The sequence below is a fragment of the Coloeus monedula genome (genome assembly GCF_965178545.1).
Source record: "Coloeus monedula genome assembly, chromosome: 21".
Classification (NCBI taxonomy): Eukaryota; Metazoa; Chordata; class Aves; order Passeriformes; family Corvidae; genus Coloeus; species Coloeus monedula.
In genome coordinates this window covers 10,761,632-10,784,646 of record NC_138801.1, presented here as the reverse complement: position 1 = coordinate 10,784,646, position 23,015 = coordinate 10,761,632, and the positions used below count along the sequence as shown (strand labels likewise).

General features: G+C 47.9%; 1 protein-coding gene across 1 annotated transcript in view; it reads right to left on the bottom strand.

Annotated features, from left to right (window-relative positions):
* Positions 1 to 23,015, bottom strand: part of RABL6 (RAB, member RAS oncogene family like 6) — a 50,437-nt gene that overhangs the window by 11,417 nt on the left and 16,005 nt on the right. The window contains exons 4-10 of the mRNA XM_082295405.1: positions 21,101 to 21,153; positions 19,930 to 20,021; positions 18,938 to 19,078; positions 17,814 to 17,919; positions 13,375 to 13,478; positions 4,473 to 4,825; positions 2,093 to 2,258 (exon numbers count right to left, since the gene is read on the bottom strand). Of these exons, the coding sequence (XP_082151531.1) occupies positions 2,093 to 2,258; positions 4,473 to 4,825; positions 13,375 to 13,478; positions 17,814 to 17,919; positions 18,938 to 19,078; positions 19,930 to 20,021; positions 21,101 to 21,153 (1,015 nt within the window). The remainder of the gene's footprint in view (positions 1 to 2,092; positions 2,259 to 4,472; positions 4,826 to 13,374; positions 13,479 to 17,813; positions 17,920 to 18,937; positions 19,079 to 19,929; positions 20,022 to 21,100; positions 21,154 to 23,015) is intronic.

Sequence of the window (23,015 nt, the reverse complement as noted above, 5' to 3'; positions counted from 1 at the left end):
TCCAGGACTCCATTTTTTAAAACCAATAAAATCTCCCCAAGGTTTGAGCGATTTCACAGATCTACTGTGCTCTTTAGGTCAGAGATAAATTTCTGCAGCAGATTTTGTGGCAATTACAACCACCTCCTCACCGCAGCAGAAGCTGATTATAGAGGACAGTGCTCACAGAACTGGAATGCTGTTCCTGGCTACTGTGGGGCTGTAACTGGCATCCTGAAAGAAAACAGTTATTGCAGGTGATGGTCAGAACCACATGTGCATCTCTGAATTTCAGCACATCTGGCTTATTCTAGTAGGCCCTTTTTGGCAAGAAACAGAATGGAAAATTGCCAGACCACTGAGAAACTGTGTGATATATAGAAGAAACCAGAGCAAGCCATGGATGCCAGGTTGTAGAGAAATAACGAGCATGTGAATTTGCAGGGATGCGCTGCAAGGTCTTCTCCCAGGGAAACAGAGCTGCTCTGACAGCACTGGATATCACTGTGAGCAACGGATGAACTCTAAACCAAGCAGCAGAATTCTTGCACCCCTGTGCAACATATTTGACTTTTTATACATTTTAACACCTATTTGCTTCCACTGACATGCTGAAGCACAGAAGCCTTTGTGAAAGATCAGCCTCCTGCCCACAGCAGAACTGCAGCTCCAGAGCTCTGAGGGCACTTCAGGACCCAGCTCCTCAGAAGGTCAGGCTTGGCTCTCCTGACGATTCCTTGTTAAACCCAGAAAAATATCTCAGCTCTGCCACAGCCATGAGCAAGATGCTTTGTAGGCCAGCACGCTGCCAGCAACCACCACTTTTTTCTTCCTTTTTTTTTTTTTTTTTTTTTTTGTTTTAATAAAACATCCACGTGTTCTGCCATCACAAGGGATGATGATTCAGGCTGACCTGCATTATACAGGCATTGAGCCTCACACACAGCACTGATTTAAAGTTCCTGTGGTTGAAGTGGAAAATACTGGATCATGACAAAGATGTCAAAAGACGCAGAATCCACCACATTAACAGATGAGCAGTGTCAGCACTTAATTACTCTCCTGGTTAATCCAGTGCTGATGACAAGAGGCAGCAGGCAAGGAATATTCTGAGCAAAGGGATACAGAGCCTGAGAGTATGCTTAGGTCACCTCTTAAGAGACAGTCTGCCTTCAGACAGCTCATTGCACATCTTCTTGTCTGAGCAGCTCAGTATACACAATCCCCTCTCCCTTTTTTTGGTTAAAAACCATCGAAGCCAGGAAAAAAAAAAACCACGGAAAAAAAGAGAAAATCCAGCTTATGGCATAAGCACAGCTCTGCCATTTGGAGTAGATAATTATAGAAACACAGACTGGTTTGGGTTGGAAGGGACCTTAAAACTCAGCTTGTTCCAACCCCCTGCACTGAGCAGGGACATTTTCAACTGGAGCAGGTTGCTCAGAGACCCATCCAGCCTGACTAGGAATGTTTCCAGGGATGAGGCATCCACCACTTCTCTGGGCAATCTGTGCCAGGGCCTCACCACCCTCGTTGTAAAAAACTTCTTCCTTATACTTAGCCGTAATCTCCCCTCTTTTAGTTTAAAATCACCATTTCTTGTCCTATTGCAATAGGCCCTGCTAAAACCTTTGTCCTCACATTCCCTTAAACACTGAAAGGCCGCAGTAAGATCTCCCTGGAGCCTTCTCTTCTCCAGGTGAACGCCCCCAGCTCTCCCAGCCTGGCTCCAGAGTAGAGGGGCTCCAGCCCTTGGAGCAGCTCTGTGGCCTCCTCTGGACTCTCTACAGTAGCTCTACATCCTTCTGATGTTAGCCCTCAGGGCTGGAGGCAGCTTGGCAGGTGGGGTCTCACCTGAGTGGGGTGGAGGGGCAGAATCCCCCCTCCTCTGCTGCCCACGCTGTGGGATCAGCCCAGGGCACAGGGAGTTTCAGGGCTGGGGCAGTGTCTGTCACTAAATGGGAGATGGTGAATGCTGACTGACCATACCCCAGCCAGAAAGCCTCTGGGGCAGCTAACTGCTCTGGAATCACTGAATGGTTGCACCACGTTAGCCAGGATGCACATCCAGGCATGTCCCTGTGCCAGCCTCCCTCCACCCTCCTTTCCTTACCTTTCACTATCCAGCCGGTGTTTGGCCTGTGGCTTCCCTTTGTCCTTCTGCGGCGCTGGGTCTTCCAAAAAGCTGTGGTCCAGGCTGTCCTCAGGAACAAAGTCCTCCACGCTCTGTACCTTGGCAGGGGCTGCAGGGTTGGGGGGAGGAGTGGCAGCAGCAGGATCTGCATTAGCAACAGGAGTTGTAAAACACGGGCGTCACCACAAGCAAGACAGAAATTGGCTTTTTCCAGATCTGTGCTTCCCAGGGTGGCAGCAGCCATGAGCAGGACCTTGGCTCCACAGCGAGGGAAGAGGAAGGTTATGAACAGGATATCAACCAGCCCAGAGTCTGACATGAAGGCACTCACAGATCAGGACAGCTGTGGTTTAGAATGCACCAGGCTGACCCAGGCTCTTAGACAGACTGAAAACCTCTCTGGCAAGGGCTGGCTCTGCTCTCCAGGGAATGCTGCAACCGACTGTACCACAGGTTTTATTACACCTGTGCTATGTGCACTGCTCCTGGGGGATGTCCCTTCGCCATTCTCTTACCTTTTCCAGACTGTTCAGTTCACCCTCTCCTATCCTCTTGCTTTTTTCAGCTGCAACTGTCCAAGGCAGAATTGTTCACACTCTGCTTTTAGATGTCCTGGGCAAACAAAAGCTCAAGAGCTACCTCAAATAGAGACTGACTTTATATAGTTTATTTGTAGAAACACCTTTACCCATCTTCAAGGTATCAGGATGAAAACTCATTAAATTAGCATAACTGAGAAGCCTGAAGTGATTAACCTTTCCAGAATTTGCAATACTCAATCTTTTTCCTCTGCTCATGCTGCACTTCACATCTAGACTCTTTCCTTTTGGGTAAAACAAGATTTGTGTCTTTTTTTCCTAGATTTTGCTCTCCTTAGCACAACTTTCAGATCACTTCTGCATACAAACACTACCACTAATGCCACAGAGCAGCATTGGTGTAAGCTAAACCACAGCCAAAGGAATTACTACTCGAAGACTTCAAAAGAAATCTTAAATAGCAGCTCCCAGAAAAACCAAGTATTACTTGGTAACAGTGATTTTTCAGCTGCTTTCCAGTGAACTAGTCCCTGGGCACATTCCAGTGGAGGGGCAGGCCCGTGGCACATTACTGAAACCTTGCAACACTGACACATCAGCTCTTCCAGGCTGCCTTTTGCAACCACCCCTAAGCATTCCGAGATATCAGTGCTGTAAGTCACAAGCCCAAAATAGCTGACAAGCTAAGAAAGAGTTAAAAAAGAGAAGAAAAAGAAAAACCCCAAACCCAATCACTGTAACACTGGTAGTAGACCACTTGTCTTTTTTTTTTTTTCTACAGATCAAAATGACAAAGGTTTTTTTTTTATTGACAAGGAATTTCTAACATCTGCTCCTCTTTGCTTTTTGTTTTGTTTTCTCTGGCTAGGAAGAGTCAGAAACAAACCAAAATGGGTGCATTGTGTCATATCTGGGAAGAGGCACAGGATGCAGAACACTGTGTGCAGATCTAAAACCAGACCATTTCAACATCTGAAATTGCAACCCATGTCCCCAGCACCTCCTCCTTTCTCTCTGTGGGTGTCTCAGGAGCACTGTGAGCCAGTGTGAGAGGGGAGGTATTTCCAAAGGGTGACTCAAACTATGACATGATTTTTAGGCAGTGCCAGCTCTGCAGCTCCAGTTAGCTCCACAAACAAAGTGAATGTGACAGGCAAATTATGGTCCGGATCAGTAAAATTACATGCAACAAACCCTTGATGCCTCAGCCCTGGCACTCTGTCCGGCAGGGTCCGGACCAAGGGCTGTGCTGCTCCTCCGGGTACCAGTGCTGAGGGCTGAGGGCTCCCACCCCCCAGACCTGCTCGGAAGGAGCAGATTTTCCCAGAGGGATCTGCTGCGGAGCCTGGACCTACGTGACCATTTCTGGCTGAATAACCTTTAAACCCAGCACTCTGCTTCTCTCTGTTACACACAGGAGCCCCTCCGGACTGCCACACATGTGCAACGATGGCACTTCAAATACCTTCTCTAGCCATTTGTTTTGCTATTAAAGAGGCATTTTTCTCCTGGTAGGAACCTGACATTTTATTTATTTTATTAGCGTCTCCTGTGTGTTCAGGATCTTCCTCTTAAGCATGCCACAGCCACTACCCAGCTGGCTGGGCACAGTCCCCATCCAGCACAGAGACAAGCCAAAATGCTGATCAGGAGAAAAACAGAGACTGACAGCCCAACTCCCCCTGGACACCCGCTGCACACGCATGGTGCCCGTGGCCTTCACACACCTGTCTGCTCAGTCTCTCGCAGGGAGAAAATGCAATGGAAACAGCGGAAGGCCCACAGGTCACATCCTGCCTGGACAGGGCAGCAGCACCTACCTGGCTGGGGAGGAGCGGGCTCGGCGGCGGGGGATGTCCCGAAGAGCCGCGCGATGATGCCACGCTTGGGCGGGGGGGCTGCGGCCGGGGGGGCCGCGGGAGCTGCGGCGGGCGCGGGAGGCTGCGGGGCCTCGGGCACAGGCACTGGAGAGAAGGATGGGGCGGGGTCAGGAGAGATGGTGGAGCTTGTGGCGAGTGGCGGTGGCGGCTGGGGGGTGCCGGGGCTGGAGCTGCCTGTGGATGTGGAGCTCGGAGGTACGATGGGTGACTGGGAGCCAGAGGAGGGGCTCTGCCCGTTCGTTGCTAGTGGTGAGGTGTGTCCTTGACTTCGGGCTTCCATCATTTCCAGGAAGCTGTGGGGAAGATAAATTACAAATATAAGGAATGGCGAATCTCAGAATCCCAGACTGGTTTGGGTTGGAAGGGACCTTAAAGCTCATCTCATTCCAACCCCTACCATGGGCAGGGACACCTTCCACTAGACCAGGTTTCTCCAAGTCCAGTCTGGCCTTGGGCACCTCCAGGGATCCAGGGGCAGCCACAGCTTCTCTGGGCACCCTGTGCCAGGGCCTCCCTGCCCTCACAGGGAAGAACTTCTTCCCATCCAGCCCTGCCCTCTGCCTGTTTAAAACCATTGCCTCTTGTCCTGTCACTACCTGCTCATAAAAAAAGTCCCTCTCCCTCCTTTATACAAGCCCTTTTTATTTGGCTGTGTGCTGACCTGGGAGAGTATAGGTCTGCTTCCAGCTGGGCTTGGGAGGGTATGGATCTGCTTCCAGTGGCACTGTGACTCCCTGGGCCACAATACATCTGGTTTACCCACATGAGCTGAACTCACCGCATCTGCATTGAGGTGTGGAGAATCCCAACCTGCTCTGCACTACTGGATGAAACCTGTATTTGCAACACTACTGGGAACTCCCTGAATAGACAGACTATAACAACATGCCAGGGCTTGAAATGAAACCTGAAGTCAGTTGTTGGACATATGTCTCTAAAGCAGTAAGTGCTGTAGGGATGGCACATTTTTAGATTCTGCAGAAGAAATCACAGTGCTCAAGAAAACTGCTATAATAACCTCTTTATCAGCCAAGAATGGATTTGAGAGGAGAATCCTTGAACATCAAAAGAAAAGAGCTGTCCTGAGGACTCAGAGAAGACTGACTGCCATCACCCTTCTCGCAGGGTGCAGACCCACATGCAGGCTCTCCCCTGCACACACTCTCCCTCTGTGTGGGAGGCCCTGGAGCCAAGCAGTGGGAGCTCTGGAGCAGGTTGTGGTCCTGGCTGGGTTCCCGACTGGAAGAACATTAAAGCCTGGACCACTATAGAAAGTGAAAAGCTCTTTCCTTTTCCAAAAGAAACCCAAGCCTAGCCCAAGCCTCCCTCTGCAGCCCACAGTGTCAGCAGCCTGTTTCACAAGCTCTGTGGAAAGAAACGTGGACAGAGCCAAGTTCTTGCCATGAAATGGTCTGAAAATTAGATCTGCCACATACTGCACAGCTGAGAGATTTAGAGAGGACACCCAAAGTGAAGCATCCTGTATCCAGCACATCCCGATCTCGCCTCTCATTTCATCAAGCTTAATGAATTTGTGCATAGAGGCTCTGGGTTCAGCTGGTTCTGCAAGATAGACTTGGTTGAGCTCCAGGCAATGAGAATGTCAAAGGAGAGCCTCCTCTCCCACACAGAGCATGACCTTGTCCTTCAGGGACTTGAGCCAGCCAGAACCTTCCCTGGACTGACTGCTGAGCAGAACGCAAACAGTGGGGGCTAAGAGATTCTAAGCCTCTTTGAGATATCATTTCCTATTTTAAGGCAGTAACCTGATATACTTTTAAGGAACAAAATAATATATTTTGTGACCAGCAGCATCTGGAGCCCTGGGGAACAATAGCCCCAAGAAGCTGCTACCTGAAGTGGAAAACCAGCAGTCCTTCCTAACTAAGTAACTGGCTAAAGTGGAAATCAAGGGCAGCACTAAAAAGCAGAACTAGTGAGGCAATATCAACAGAGAGGAGGACAGGGACAAGATGCAGATAGAACTAGATGATCCCAAGTAACAGAAAGGGAAGAAATTCAACAGTACAAACAAAATCGTCATCTACTCAAGGGCAAGGAAAGAAGTGTTCCTGCTCCCAGTTCTCCACATGAGAATGGCTGGAAAAGGCTCGCCTCGCTCATTCCAGAAGCCTGGACTCAGGACTGCAATCCCAACCATGCAGGAGCCTGGCTGTCACATGCTGTCTATTGATATCCAACCTGTACCTGCCCTGGCACAGCTCCAGCCGTTCCCTGGGTCCTGTCCTTGGTCACAGAGAGCAGAGATTGGTGCTGCCCCTCCACTGTCCCTCGTGAGGAAGCTGCAGACTGTCAAGGCACCTAAATCAATACCATGCTGCGGTGGCCTCGCTGATGCTTCCATCAGGGTCTGGGACAAAGATTATGTGCGTATTCCACCCAGAGCCCTGGCTACACCACCATGAGCTCCCAGCAGAGCTGAGCTCAGACCATGCGATGCAGCATCCAGTCCCCATCCTCCCTCTCCTGGGGCAAGCTGTGCGACAACACGTTCCACTGAAAATGATGCATGGATTTGTCATGCACCAGAGAGAAAACATAAAGGAGTTCAACTCCTGCACTGAGCTCCGTGGAGACTGCATCAGGTTTGTTTGGAAGGTGCATAATACATCACACATGCTGCAGGAACATAATGGTGTGTGCTCAATACATCTCTGTCACCGCACTCCCTTCCTGAGGAGGGGGGCCACAGCTCAGCATCCTCCAGCAGGGTACAGGCATCTGTGGGGTGGGAAAGGCAAACCAAGGGGTCCTGCAATTCAGCCTTCGTCCAGCAAAGCAAAGGCTCTTTATCCCCAAGCCATGTGAATTGCCACAGCCTGAAAAGCTGTTCATGAGCTTTGCCTGCATGGGATGTGCAGCTCCTCGGCTCCACACCACACAGCTGTGTGCTGAATTCTGACATTCCTCTCCTCCCAGCTTTGATCCAGGGCTTCTAGTGAGCCAAAGACAGGACAGCTGAACAGCTTTGCTTCGTGGTACTCACTCCTCCCCCTCCCAAGCCCCACTCAGGGTTAAAGACTCCTGCCTCCCAACCATCAGGAGAGATTAATCGCAGCTGATCTACATGCACCCCGTTCCTGTTTATAGCAACAGCGATCCTGGATGGAAGCCTGCAAGCCTGGGCACTGCTGCACCCAGCAGCCAAGGTACTGCTGCCAGCACTACTTGCTCTCCTGACTGTGCTGGGCTCCCTGACTGACTGCAGGAACACCTAAATCACCAACACTGCACAAAACCAGAAAGAACCTCTGAGCCTCAGGTTGCTGAGTCCCCCATTGAAGCAACTCGCTGACTCAGGTAGGATAAGATGATTGTGCACTGAAGATTTGGGAACAAGGAGACACAAAGAATGTATAAAGTCACTTCAGGATACAGAATATGAAGCTCAAAGAGTACTTAAAGGTGGACTCAACAAAGTACAGGAAACTCTTAACAATACCAGAGTATTTGAAGGTTTACTGTACGTGGTTCTACCAAAGCTGCCCATTTTGGAAACAACCTGCTTTGTTCTGGGAAAGTAGCCAGCTCCAGAGGGAGGGAAGGCTGCGACTACCACCTGTTTCTCCTCTAGAAACACATGAATTTTAAGAGCTGGAGGAAAAAAACCACGCTACATAACTGAAGTATAAAGAGTGCCATCCTTCCCTCCAGCACAACTAGACTGGGGTGCAACACACATGCAGGCTTTGTCTGCACCTGTGCTCCTGTACCTTTGTCACCTGTAGTGTGTGAAGGGCACAAGAACAGGAGACAGCAAGTTCTTTAGTAGGAAGATACAAATGATTATTTGGGGACAGCACAACACAGAGTCTTGCCCCAGCACAGCACTGCGGACAGCTGTGACACGTGTGCTTCATGTCACCTCCATCATCTCCAACCAGACATGTGGGCCAAGCCTTGTGCTGTGACACTGGGGAAATCAGCGTGGTCTGACATTGGTGCCACATGGGCAGCATAAACCAGCTCTGCTGAGTTTTTATAGTCAGATCTTCTGTGAGGAAGGTGGGTGGAAAACCAGCACACATGAAATGCTGCCAGCAAGCTCGCAGTAATTTCCAGGATGGAGGTGTCTAAGCATCCTCCACACTTTGAAAATACTACATAATGCATGAATGCTTTCTCTGGCTTTACACACACTCCTCAGAGGCACGAGTGTGGCTGTTTTGGGAACACACCGGGCCAAACCTGCCATGTGTCTGTTTTTTCTCAGATTCTATACAATCTGTCCATGCTTCGTTCTATCCAGCAGTCCTTTGGAAAAGGACTCCCTCAAAACCTTACCGTGGAATAAGTAGCTTCATGCCCACACTGGATGTAGCAGACCAGGTCCTACTAAAGCACAAGGTGAACTCACACCTGAGCACCTTTATTCCACTGGGATACAGAGACTGCAAATATACAACGTACATCCAGGTGGGTCATCTGCCTTCACCCACAGGGGCTCCTTATTTGCCTTTCAATCCTTCCATTACAGACCAAGCAACAAGTCCAAAACATCCTCAAACTTCTGAATAATTCACTGGTGGTTGGACCTGCTCACAAGAGGAAACTTTTATGCAATTTTAAAGATGAACATGCTCTGTGGGAACAAAAATTCATCAGGGCCTCAGGTTACTGTTGCTCTGCTCCCAGGGCGAACACAAAACCACAAAAGGACTCGTTAGCCTCACAATTCCTAAAATTGTCAGTGCTTGTGTTCATTTAATATTGAAGACAGGAGCAGCCTAAAGCTTTTTGGCTCCTGGTTCTAACATGCTGTGATAAATTGTTCAAGTGTATTTCATGTGGCAAGAAAGGCTTTGGGTTATTTTATTAATTGTGAAAATGAAGATTAACCGGCTGTATGACATCAATTTAACTGGGGTTAGTGAGGGTTAGATTTCCACATGCTTGTTTTGGGCTCATTAAAGGTACTGCCCTGATCCCCCCCTAGCCCAGGTCCCTGAATGTGGAATCAACGGCCAAGCAGGTTTTTGTCCTGTTCTCCACCAGACAAAATGGATGCAGCTGGGTAACTCCCTGCCCCATAAAATATGGACATGCTCCATGTCCCCCACTTCTCTAGCAAGACTGACAGATGACAGGCTTAGATGCACTTAATTCTTAATGCAGCACCCCCAAAACACGTGACCTAGATAGAGTCCCATTCCAGTACAGGCTGGCTCCCGACCTGTCTGATGACCACAAGGATTCACAGCAAGTGGAGAAGATAAAAGTGGGGCAGGGGAAGAGAAAGCAGGAGTGGGTTTACTTTCCCAGCTCGTAATTCAGCCTGTAGCTGGTGTCATTCCAGACCTGTATTTCCATACAGAGGAGGATACCACAGAACAGCTCCAGCAGCAGCTCCTCCTGCCACAGTGCTGGTGTTACTCAGCACCACAGTCTTCCTGAAATTATGAGCTATGCTCAATGTGAAAAAAACAACCTGGCAAATAAAACCACAAGGCCCCAGTCAATGACTCTGCAGGGACTAAAGCTGTCCCCGCAGGGAACATGTCTCCCCAAAGCAGAGTCCTCGGCAGGGCAGCCCAAATGCCTGTCTGCAGTCATTGGTCTGGCACCCACAGGGTGAGAGGAGACAACCTCAAGTTGTGCCAGGGGAGTTTTAGGTTGAATATTGGGGAAAATCTCTTCACCAAAAGGGCTGTCCAGCCCGGGAATCTTTCTGTGGGGGAATGGGTACACTGGACATAAACAAATTTTCCTTGAAAACAGAAGATAAGCTGGGTACAATTAAGAATGGATAAATTGAGCAAAATTGGTACAAATTCAGAACATCATAAAAGTCATTGCTGTTTGTTTAACAAGGATTGAAGAACTCAGAAAGGGCTGAAATACTCTTTTAGCAGTACTGAAAATGTGAAGTCTGAAAGCAGTGGGAAAGTACCAGAGCCAGAGGTGCGTCAGGCAGCGGGGAGCCTAAACACAGGGAAAGAACTGGAAGCAGAGCGTGTCTCCCACAGGCACAGCCAGGCAGTGGCTGCCCAGGCTGGCTTACGTAAGGCAGAAGAGGCAGCATCGTGTGCCACCTCGTGTTGTCTCTGGGATCCACATTTCGGATCAGTGACGTTCTGTCCTCAGGTCCCCCTCGCTGCAGCAGGAGGAAGAGTTCTCGTTCTCTTTCTGTTCTCACAGAGCCAAATTTAGCACCGGTCATTGTGACAGAGCAGCTACCAGACGTGCACAGGGGTGAATGGAACAACTGAGGTGTCCTAGCGCTGTCACCTTGCCTTGCTCCGTGGCCTGATTTTATGGCAGGAGAGCAGGAATGGCCTCTGAGGAAGTGCTGCAGCAGCCACACCATGGACTGTGGCCCCAAACGCCCGCAGCCAGCTCCCCTTGCTGTGCAATTTGGGTGACCCACAGCAGAATTCCCAGTGCTGTCTAAAGTGAAGCAACCGACACAAAGGCCTTTGGCAGGAGGTGTGACACGTGGGGCCTTGTGACAGGAAGTGTAGCCAGGTTGGGGTTGGGCTCCTCTACCAAGTAACAAGCAATAAAAAGGAAAAAGCTAGAGGTCTCAAGTTGCACCAGGGGAGGTTGAGGTTGGATATTAGGGAAAATTTCTTTGTGAAAAGGGCAGTCAGACATTGGAACAGGCTGCCTTGGTAGTGGTGGAGCTACCATCCCTGGAAGTACTTGAAAAACATGTGGATGTGGCACGTGGGGACATGGTTGGGTGACGGCTTTGGCAGAACGGGGTTAACAGCTGGACTTGATCTTAGAGGGCTTCTCCAAACCTAACAATTCCATGATTCTGTGATCTGTCAAGGGTCACCAAGTCACACTGCACCAACACACACGGTGGGCACAACAGGGCGAGTGGCAGCAGACAGTGCACCAGGTGCTCACTTGGACACTCACTGATGCAGCACATTAAACATGGTAATCCCAAAATGATGGGCATCTGACAAGCAAGGGTGCAAGGACCTGCCCAAGCCCTAGTAACAAGCACTGCAGACCTGCCTTACCACTGCAAGCTCTGATTCCCAGCACATACTGTTGTGTCCACATGTACTCTGCTTCACAGCCTGAACTGTTTACTAAGGTTGAAACTTTACCCAAACCTGAGTTCTCTGACATAGGAACGTGAGCATTTCTTTAAATTGGGTCTTTGGCTACAAAACTCAAGCTTGGAGACCTCCTGCAGGGATAAAAACTGAGCGGAGGAAGCGCATACCTTTCAACTCCGGGGATGAAGTAACCCCTTTGCAGCTCATCTGTCTCACAGAGGTGCCACTCAAACTAACAGACTCTCTGTTGCTACCTGGGGTACAGAGAAAAACCTTAAAAACCCTAAAAGAGCACTCTTAGTCAGTGTGATCGAAGTACTGAGACATGACACTGTCCGGTGCTTTTCTTTTGGGATTTGTGCCTCTAGCCAGGAAGCACCAGGGGTATTTTAAAGCCCTTTCTTAAAAGAAGCGTTATTTTCTGAAAGTGAAGAACTTTGGTCTCAGTACAGATATGAACGTGCAGGAGCTGGCTAGCTGCATAAAGATGTCACTTTATTTGCTAAACCAGAATCCTACAGAAAGGTCTTGCTTTTAATATTTTAGCAACTCCTCTTTTGTCAGGCTCTGCTATTTCTGAGGTCATGTTAAGCTAATTCTGCAGCCTGACAGTGCCAACAGCCTCCCAGCAGGGCAGTGTGGTCACACTGGATGGGATGATCCAGTCTAATGCCTGTTGGTAGAACTAGGAGGTCTGGCCACCCTTCCACCACTACCACACTGCTGCTGCCACTTTTAAGATCTAAGATCTCTTCTCAGATGCTTCTCAGATCTAGCCCAACACAGACTAACCCAGAGGTAGATATGGCAGAAGATGGTTCTCACAGCCACAGAATCCCAGACTGGTCTGGGTTGGATGGGACCTTAAAGCTCATCTCACTCCATGACCCTGTCACAGGCAGGGACACATTTCACTGGACCAGGCTGCTCCAAGCCCCATGCAACCTGTTTTTCTGCTAGATTTGTGAGCTGAAGTAACACATATGGAATCCCAGCACACGCTAAAGCTGCTGGAAAGGCAGGAGGTGACGAAGCAGCAAGATCTTGTGCTGTGAGTTTGAAACAGCTTTGCCAACTCTTGATTCTATTAAGTATCCTCTCATTACTGAAGCAGTACAAACAAAACTATGGAAAACCATCTGACAGCACAGCCCACACAGCCCAGTCCTTTGAGTAAGGATGTCAAGAGAAGTGCTCAAGGCATGAGGTGACTAACTAGTCCCTGAGGAGGATAACGAGGTGAACGCTCTGGAAACAGCACTGCTTTGTGTCAGTTGGGGTATTTCAATGCTCTCCAAGGAAAACATTCTGAACAAGGTTATAGAACTTTATACTTGGTCTGAAAAATGCTTGTCCAAAAGCCTGTGCATGAATATTTCACAATCATTGATTCTAATTTCCAAACAAAGCTGCCTGTAAATAATCTTTTTTTCAATACATTCCGAGGCTGACTTTTCTGGCTTGCACACCACTGCAATAAAGGCCTTGTGGCAGGAATTCACAGCATATGGATTCCTGTTCACTGTGCTACAGGTGTTCTGGCTTTGTGGGGCTAAACCTGGCAAACACTATTCCAAGCAGTCAAGCACACAGCCAGGACACAGAACAGACACAGGGCAGAGGAACCAGGGGATCCTCAGGTGCATGCTTTACTTCAGGTGATGCCATTCAAAAGCAACATTTTATCCCAAGGTTCCCTAAATGTTACTCGCTAGACCCTTCAACCTGGCCACATGCCACAGCTGGGGCTGCCCAACACTCATGTGACACCCAAAACAGTTAGAAAAGACAGCTCAGTGACATACAGTTCGTAGTTTTGGTCTTCAGTCTCTTGCTGCACTGACAGCTCCTCCAGAGTTGCATCAATATCCAGCTGATTTGTCTCCAGCTGCCGTAGCAACGTCTCCCTCTGAGGAAAGGAAAACAAGCTGGGTCTGAGCAAAGGGTCAGTGTAACAGATCTCTGTGCACTGAGATCCCATGTCACCACTCTACCACAGCAACACATCCAACAGCAGCCCTGGCCCTGATCATGGTGTCCATTTAAAAACAGAGCGCTCAGGGAAAGTGAGTAAAAAGTAGATAATCCATAAAGTCTGTGTAAGAAGCACCTTGTTCTGTGAGCTGTTCTCAGCCATAAATCAATAATGTGTTATTTCAGACACCACATCACCAGTTACATTTGGAGAACGGATTCAGCTCCTGCAGAAATCAGTTGTGCAAACCATTCACTCAGGCCTTTGGTTTTCCTTTTTCAGCACCCAGCTGATGCAAAGCCTCCCAACAATCTTCTTTTGCTGTCTGGGTAGATGAGTGAGCACAACCTGCCAACTCAGGGACATTTCAGAAGTCCTTGCCCCTCTGCCTCCAGCTGCTGTCCCACAGAGAGGGGTCAGACACCCCAGTCTGGTTCAAACGGGCAATAAAGTGAGCTGACTGCACTAATGTAACCCAGGGCTGCCCCACTCAGTCCTTCCTTTCCCACATTTCCAACAGAACTCTAACCAAAACCTCAGCTGAGGGGAAATGCTGGCTTAACAGACTCCCTCCTCCTGACATCCCAGATGGCAGCAAGGAGAGATCAGTAACCACAGGCACAGCCAGCTCCCTCAGGGGCTGCGGCCCTGCAGGGCTGACACAGCATCCCACTCCTGCAGAAACATCCTTCCGGATCCCCTGGACAACACTAGAGCTGTCAGTGGTGCAAATCCTGCCCCAGAGCCCCAGCCCCTCTGCTCAGGAACAGCTGGCTGGCACACAGCTGTGCACTGGCCATGCCAGTCAGCTCACCTCCTGAATTTTGGAGTCAAAAGCCACAATGTTCAGTGCCTCGGGGCATCAATTCTCCCTCTCCAACTGCCTGTGCACTGGGTGGCACAGGAGCAGGGACAGCTTGTGCTGAGCTGGGCTGGTGCCTCCCAGCCCTGCACAGTCCCCGTTATGGCAGGGCCGTGGTGCCACCGGCTGCGTCCCTGCCTAGGCAGAAGGAGATGGCAGAGAAACCCCAGGCTTCCTCCAAACTGCCAAGGTTTTTGTTTTGATAACTGCCTTATCCTCCAAGTCCATTTAAGCTTTCCTCTAAGAAATATTTTTGAAGGCTAGCATCAATAACCATGGTGAATTCTTAATTGCCTGTTTGACAACACTTAAACTCACTGCAGAAAGATCCCATCAGATTAAAAGCCCAAAAGGAAATCTATTACATAATTCCCAGAATAAAATCCATCTGAGAAGACAAACATTTGCATGAAGTGATGGTGTTCAGTCTCTACATGCACATGCTGCTGGCGTTACGGCTTCATAGAGGTGACAACTTTGAAGCTATCGAGACACTGCACAGATGTGAAGAGCAATGAACTAATCTGGCTCATACAAATCCCAGCAAGTGTTGTGTCCTGGGGAATGGTCACAGCACAGCCTGAGCCCCCTATGGAGCAACTGATTTATATAAAATTCTACCATGACTGAAATCAGCAAAAAAGCTTTAAGTAATTTTTATTTTGTACTGTAAGACTAGGTGATTCATCACAGTTGACAACCCTAATTTATTGGAACTGGACAGAGCCCTTCCTGAAACGTAAGGGCTTCTGTGATCATTTAAGCTAATTTGCTGCTTCCAAGGCATATAGAGTCTTCATGTTTACCTTTGCCATTGTGTTAAGAGCTCGGAGCAATCCCTCTTTTCTTTGCTGAGTAATTTTGATTCATCATATTCAAGTGCTCTCTGCAGATGGGAACTTGACTTTAATTAACATGTATGCATGGAATTATGAAGTCATTAGTTAATGCCAATTCCTTTATTGTGGTTTACAGACAAGAAGGATTCAGCAAAATATGCTATTCATATTTAGTTGCTACACTAACCAGAAGTACTAATGAAGACTTTAGAATTCAAATTCCAGATTTTAGAATTCAAGAAAATCAAGATCTCAGAAGTAGTAGATGTCATCGTTTTATATTATTCGTGCAGTATAAGCAAAAATGAGACAAAAAAGGGCAAGTCTGCTGCTTCTTTGTCCCCAGTTTCCTAAGACAGGTGAAACACATGCTGAGCAAATTAGCTGAACAAACAGAGACAGAAGGGCTACTGCTCTCCAGTGCTTACCTTAGGCTCTTTGATAATGACTTCTGTTAAACAAGTGGTGTGCCTTGCCTTACACTTTGGCACTGAGACACACACCAGTTTTATTTATTTCAATTTTCACAGATCACAATTAATAATATATATGAAATTAAGAGAGAGTTGCAATTAATTTTGTACAAATTCATCACTACTAACAAACTTCCAAATACTTCAAAAATATATTCTATCATGCTGGTTACTAAAATATTAAAGAAACAGCTTATTTTTAGCAATGACTCAAAAGAAGGGAATAAATCATGAGCTACAGACCAATGCTTTGGCTGAAAGCCACTTGCAAGGGCTTCCTGGGAAAAGGCAATTTCAGTTGTCTGCAGAATCCTGTCTCCTTCCAGCGCAGCATCCGGAGGCCTGGGTGACCTGATCCCATTTGTGGGCCACCAGCAATACCTACAGCTAAACTGCATCCTTGGGTTTGCCAATCCTGCCCCTGGAAAGGAACTGATAAATAATTGAACGGCTCAGGCTGGCAGAGAGAATGTGCTCTGTACTGGGGGTATGGATTTCAGCCCCTGCTTTCTCCATGGAGGATACATGACTGTAAACTGAGCCCAGGAATGTGCCACTGAAAACCACACACTGACACCAACCCTGCTGAGGGACAGCCTGGGACCTCGGATACAGCTGGACCACTCTGCCCTGGAAAGCTGTGGAGGGCAGGTTGAGGGACACAGAAACCTCTGAGGCTGATTAAATCCTATGTGCATTTCATACCTGGCAGCATCCCTCTCCTTTAATTCTGCTCTGCTCCAAAGGAAAAAACTCCCTTCTGGAGCCTAGTACTGGCAAGGATCTCTGAAGGGATAAGCAGAACCTTTAGGAATTAAGTTTAGATGTGATTTTCCAACAAATTCCAGCTCATGCTGCACTGGATGTTAAACAGGGCCAGGCCTGGTCCCTGTGCACTGCAACACAAGGTTCCCAGCGAGGTTCTGGGAGCAGCAAAGTGCCCCAAGGCAGCTACTGTGGAGCAGCACGAGGCACTGCTCATGAACCTGTGGCACAAATGCGAGGGGCACTGGAAAAACCAATGCAGCCCATCTTGGCTGAAATCTGACATCAAGTAAAACCCCAAAACCTGGGATGCAACCAAAAATCTCCAAATGTGCAGTATCATAAAACCCAACATTTCACCAGCAACATGCTGGCAGATTTCAACCTTCTCCACTGAGCAGCAGGTTGGATTTACAGCTCAGATTTCTACAACTTCCTCCTCAAAAATTTGTTTGATTTGTTTCACTGGGGTTTAACACATTCAATTCTTTTATCCTGGTTCTTTCTGCTCTGCAGCCTGAGGACGTGGTAACATCCACTAACATAGCTCCTTCTGAACTAGCATTTCACTGGGGATTGTTTAGATAAAAATACACACAGACACTTCAATTACTGGTGAAAGACAATCAGGATCAACTGCCTGGGTTTTTCCTATCTGATAGAAAACAATGACACAACATATGTGCCCTCAAAAAGCATAAGCTGTTGATCCCAAAGGACCAATAGGATCACCACAAAAGGTGATCTTCTAAAGGCCCATAGACGAGAATCCCACTCTTCACAGCCTTTGCCTTTCCCTCAGCCCTCCCAAGAATCCTCAGTTATGAAGGAAATACAAGATTGGATCCATGGAAACAGGATCCAAACACAGCACATGGATCTCATATTAAATGCCCTTCACCATTAGGACAAAGATTTTCAGCAAACAGAGGTTCCTGAACTGCTCAGGTAATGGCCAAATCTCTTCCCATCTGAGTTTTAACTGAACAGAATTGAAATCCAAAGTTTAACAAACGTGTGTATGTTACATTTTTGACTTGGGAACTGCACCATTGGATGCCATTTGCACACCAGTGCAAATGGAGCCTTTCTCCAGAGGCCAGCATTGGGAACTCAGCACAGCCGACCTCTCGCAACCAGAGACATGGTTAAGTCACAGGCACCGATGTTCTGACATAATTTTGATATACCAACTTTAATGAAAACAAAAATCTTCTCAGGATCCTTTAACAGCAAATGAAACCCCAAATACCAAATTCCTGCCTTAGAGACAAAGCAAATCCAATCTGTCCCACACGCTCAGCACATCAGGATAACATCCCTGCCTTACCTGCAGCTGCAAGAAGGGGATGTTGAAGAACTTGTGCAAGTACTTGAGGCCAAAGCTGTTCTTCATGGAAGACTCAGCATAGCGGAAATAGGAGGAGCCGGGAGGCCTGTGCCAAGCAGAGAGAAGGACACTGTACCCAGCACACCCTGCACAGGGCTGAATTACACACCACGAGCCACCCCACAAGCCAGCCCCCAGCCTCAAACGTAGCCCAGCAGGTCATTCTGCTTGGACTCGTTATTTTGTGTACAGCCAAAACTCACACTGAAGGGTGGCAGAACATGGCTGTTGGTGTGTGACAGTGCCATGTGTCTGCCAGGCTATGAAATACTCTGTCAGGACACTGGGATATTGGTTTCCTAAACTGGGGATTCACAGCTTTACAAGCGGTTCATTTCGCAGGGAAGATTTTGTTTTAAAACCACAATCAGATGGACAAAAATCATATATAGAAATTAATTTGTGAAGAAATTATTTAAAGGTGGATAAAATCTTAAAACTGGCACCATTTCTTTGTACCTGACACAGGCATAAACAAATAAGAGATGAGGAAAATGAAAAAAGTACCTTAAAAACACAAAACTACATAAAAAGGTACAATCTACTGAATCTTGACCAACAAATACTATTTTATACCACATAACAGAGCACCTCAGATTTCTGCTTAAAGGAAATGCTTGTCTGGCTGGCGAGGGAGGTGTGACTTGGCTGTGCCCCGTGAGTGCTGTGTGGGGATGCTCAGAGGCAGAGCAAGGACACAGCTGCACTGGCTGGCTCTCTTGTAGCTCAGTCACTTGGAGCAGAGAACAGCAGGGAGAGGATTCTTTCACAAGAGGAGGACTATCCAGAAAGAAGATGATTTGTTGGGTACAGCACTTCTGAAAGGCACATGCTGCCAGCACTCCCGGCTTCCAGGAGCATGGTGAACCATCTGCTCCCAGATCAAAGGGCCCATGGTGTCAGCAGACGCTGCTTGTGAGACACGGGGAGCTCTGGGAGCCCAAGGCAGGCGCAGGGCAGAGGACACACGTGACATGGATGTGAAACACGGCAGGGACACGGCTATCCACGGCTGGTGTCAGGGAGCAGCTGAGGCCTGCTGCCCTGCCCAGTGAGCCTCTCACCTGTTCAGGTTGTCAATGAGGTCCCGCACATCGCCGGGCAGGATGACCCGATGCTCCCCCATGTCCCGGTAATTCCCAAGCACACACACTGGAACGTGGGTCGGCACTTTAGGAAGTTCCCTCAGAATATAGTTAAATGTCCTTCATCAGAGAGGAGAGAGAGAGGCAGATGAGTGGGAACATCCTTCTGTTAGCAGTTTCATGCACAAATCACAAAAAAACCACAAACAATAATATTTTTTCCAAAATCCTTCTGAGTCTGTGGCTTCTTTACCCCACCAGAGAAATACATTAACCCTCAATATGTTTGGATGATTCTTTATTCAAAAACCACTTCAAAAGCTCAATAATTCACTTTCACCTGAACCCTCGCATCTCCTACAGCAATCTTGCCCTCAGTCCCGCAAAATGGCGTGGGGTCAGCAGAAGGAAAGGATTCCCTCCCTTCAGTTGTCCAGAGGCTCACTGACCCACACCAAACCTGAACAACATCAGCCTAAATACAGAGCAGGAGCTCTCACCCCCTCCTCTTTCCACTCTGGTTTCCTTATCTTTCTCACCCTCCTCAGGTGTGCAAAATGAACAGTTCATTACTTCTGTACATAAATGCAGCCTGGGGCCTCTAAATAATCCTTACTAATACCAGTTTCTTGGGAATTTCTCACTAGCATTCTCCTTTCCCTTGTGTTCTGGGGAGCAGGGGTTTGTAACATGCTCTTTGCACCTGTGATACCACTAATTATCAAGCCTCAGCCAGCAGCGTATCAGCAGTTGCAGCACACAACCCACTGGGACCCTGCTTGTTTGGAACAAGCCCAGGAGAGGAGTGTATTAAAAGTCATGTCACAATATAAAGCTTTTATTTTAAAGGATACAAGCTTGCTTCAACTCATTAGGCTGGTTATCAGCTTCCAAATCCAAGTGGGAATCTAGAAATCTGGAAGTTATTTGTTTTGCCTGAGAATCACGTGGTGCCACAAAAGGTCTCTTACCACTGCTTGGTGATGTCAAACATCATCACTACACCGTTGCAGTTCTTATAGACATCCAGGAACTCTGCATCCAGAGCCATTTCTGATTCTGCCTGAGGAAATAAAGGCAAAGAAGCAAAGAAGTAAATAATTGGATTCAACTTCAGGTTGGTACAAAACACAATGGATACAGTACTGAATAGGCAAACTTCCTAAAGTGACAACCACTGTAAGGAATACCTGTGGATTTCACACCATTATCATTGAAATAAGATACCTGGTGGTTCCCAGCTTCCATTTCCCATAGGAACAGGATGTGAAGCACCTGACAGTCTCTGACAGCACATGCTAAAACCCACCCCTGTCCTTTTCCCCTGTGCTTCCAAACTCTGTGTTGGCAAGAGAACTCCATATAAACTACAGGGTGGAGGACGGAGGACACAGCTCCCATTCCATCTTTTTCCTGACCCAGATATTGGCTCTACTCCTAATGCTTCTGGTGTCCAAAAGCAGAAGGCAGTTTCTCCCATGGAGGGCTGACAGGATTTATTAGTACCCAATTGGCTTTTCATCATTTGGACTCTGCATGACGCAAAGTCCAGATAGAACTGGTCCCAACTTGGGCTCCATGGCTCCTGCTGGAATGTGGTGCCTCTGGAACAATTCTCACTCATTCCCCAGGAGTGGAAAATGCACCCACATTTGCAAAGGAAGAAGCAGATGTGGTAACTGTTCTCATAAAGGCTTTTCCCATGGGAGAATATTTTAAGAAAAATTCTCCTCATCTGAACCCACAGTCTGAGCAGACTGGCATCAGTGAGAGTCTAACAGCCCAGCTCCAAGGAGCAGCCAGAGCAGGGCATCAAGTCACTTCTTCAGGCCCCACAAGAAGGCCCTGACAAAAGGACTTTCTGCCTCTGCCCACAGGCACACAGGTACAAAGCTGCTGAGCAAACATCTGGGCTACAGTCACTCCCAGTGACAGAATGGAAAGGGAAGGAGCAGTGAGGGCAGGAGCAGGGCTGAAATGCACAGAGCAAAGAGTGCAGAGCATCAGAGATACCACTGCCCCTCACCCACCTGCCAGGCCGGCCTTAGAGCAGAAACAAATACAGAACTTACTCCCCGTGGACCAAAGCTGGACAAGAGGCCTCCCCCTGAGAGGCAGACCTCTGCATTCCAGGTGACTCACCTCCTGAGGGTCATTCTCCAGTTTCAAACCATCTCCTCGTTTCTTGCATTTTCCTTAAAAAGAATTGTAAAAAACCATAAAAAGCATTACACTGTGCAAAGAACTGCAGGATGGGTCTGGACAGGAGCACAGCAGTTTGAACATGACCTTAAAGCAGATCCTACTTCTACTGTAAGCCTGGGGGATGAGGAGGGGTGGGGTAGGCATGCCTTGCTGCACAAAGGATAACTCTGTGAGATCAGGAGTTATATTTGACAGATATCAAGTATCTCCCAGATGTTACTGACAGCAGTTAAGAACTGTACTCTGAAACAACTTTGTTCTGTATTTTCCTAGTCTAAATAATGACGAGTTAACTAAATTATACTGGCACAGTCTTGGAATTCCTTCTCATCACTTCTAGAAATTTCCTGTGTCGCTGACAACAAGAAGGTGTTGGCAGCTCAGATGCACCTGCAAAACCCCTCCCATTGACTCTGTAAAAGACATTGTAACACTGAGGACCAAAATAGCTTCCACCAGCTCTTAACTCTACTGAATCACATGTGGAACTCAGGGCTCTGCCAGATGCTGCATGGGAAACAATGTTTGTTTTTCCTGCACACAGCTCAAGGATAAATAGAAAGAGAATACAGTTATTCAGAAAAGCTTTAATGCTGCAGGTTACAGAAGGTGATTCTGGTGGGTGCTTCTGTGCATCACTGCAAAATGTTTGCCCCACTCATGTCATCTTACTGCTGACATCTGAAAGGAGCAGAAATATTAATCCAGATCCCTCCTCACTTGGGCAATGTGTTTCCCTGAGGGATCCAAGTATGGGCTCTGATTCTTCCCAGTGCAGCTGAAGGTGTGGGATGTCTAGGCCGTGCATGTCTTTTCCCACCTCAATTCAATTCCTTTCATTTCAAGTCAGTGACATTTGTGTGGCTTCTCTGAATATCAAAACATCGCTATTTCTGCAGGCACTGCTAAATTATGCTTGGCATGACCTAAATTTCTAGGTATTAAAAGAGAAGCCCAAGCAACCACAAATACTCTCCATCACTCCTCCCATCCTGAGCAATCAAGGTGCCTGTCTAACCCGGGCACACGTACAGTCAGTGCTTTGAGACAGAACATACAACCTGCACACCTCTCCCTGCTCATGCTTTTCTGTGTGTATCCAGAGCAATAAGTGATATTCTCGCACACAGCTCATCAGTGCTGCAAAGGAGGTCATCTCAAAGGAGTCAGAGAGCTGGAAAGCGCATGTGTGTACAGATTCATGCACAGGCTCTATTTTTGGAACCCAAACTGCAGGATGAACCAGACAAAGATAAGATCTATGCAGTGAAAAGATGTAATTCAGCCTGTAAAGGCAAGGCACAGTGAGGATTGTGTCACTGTATGCATGAGGTCCAGATTTTGAGGCTGTAATGATGTGTAATGGAGGAGCTTCAACCAGAAAACACAGGTGTTTGTGCTGCAATGGCTCAGGTCCTACCCCTGGAACGATGGCTGCTCCTCATTTACAGGCATAAGAGCAACACTGGCACCAAATACCCTTGGCAGCAGTGCCCTGGAGTCTACAGAACAGCTCCTAATGGACACTGGGGGTGTGATCATCACTTGAGTCTCTGCATCAGTATGTACCATCAGTTTTGCTGCAGGATAGAAGGATTCAGTACAGCTTCCAGCAAATGCTGTCCACCGTGCACGGGAGCTGCTTCCCTTCGCCAGTCAAAAATACACGTCTGGAATATTTGCATGCCTTGTGTTATCTAACTTGGGACATCTGAAAATAATAGAAATATGAACTCCGCTCTTTCCTTTTTCTTGCAGCACATGTCTGGGAGGCAGAGGGGGGAAGGGGCAGCAAGGAGGAAAGGAACCTTCAATACAAGGGAAAGCATTTGTCTATTTTGGGGGCAACAGA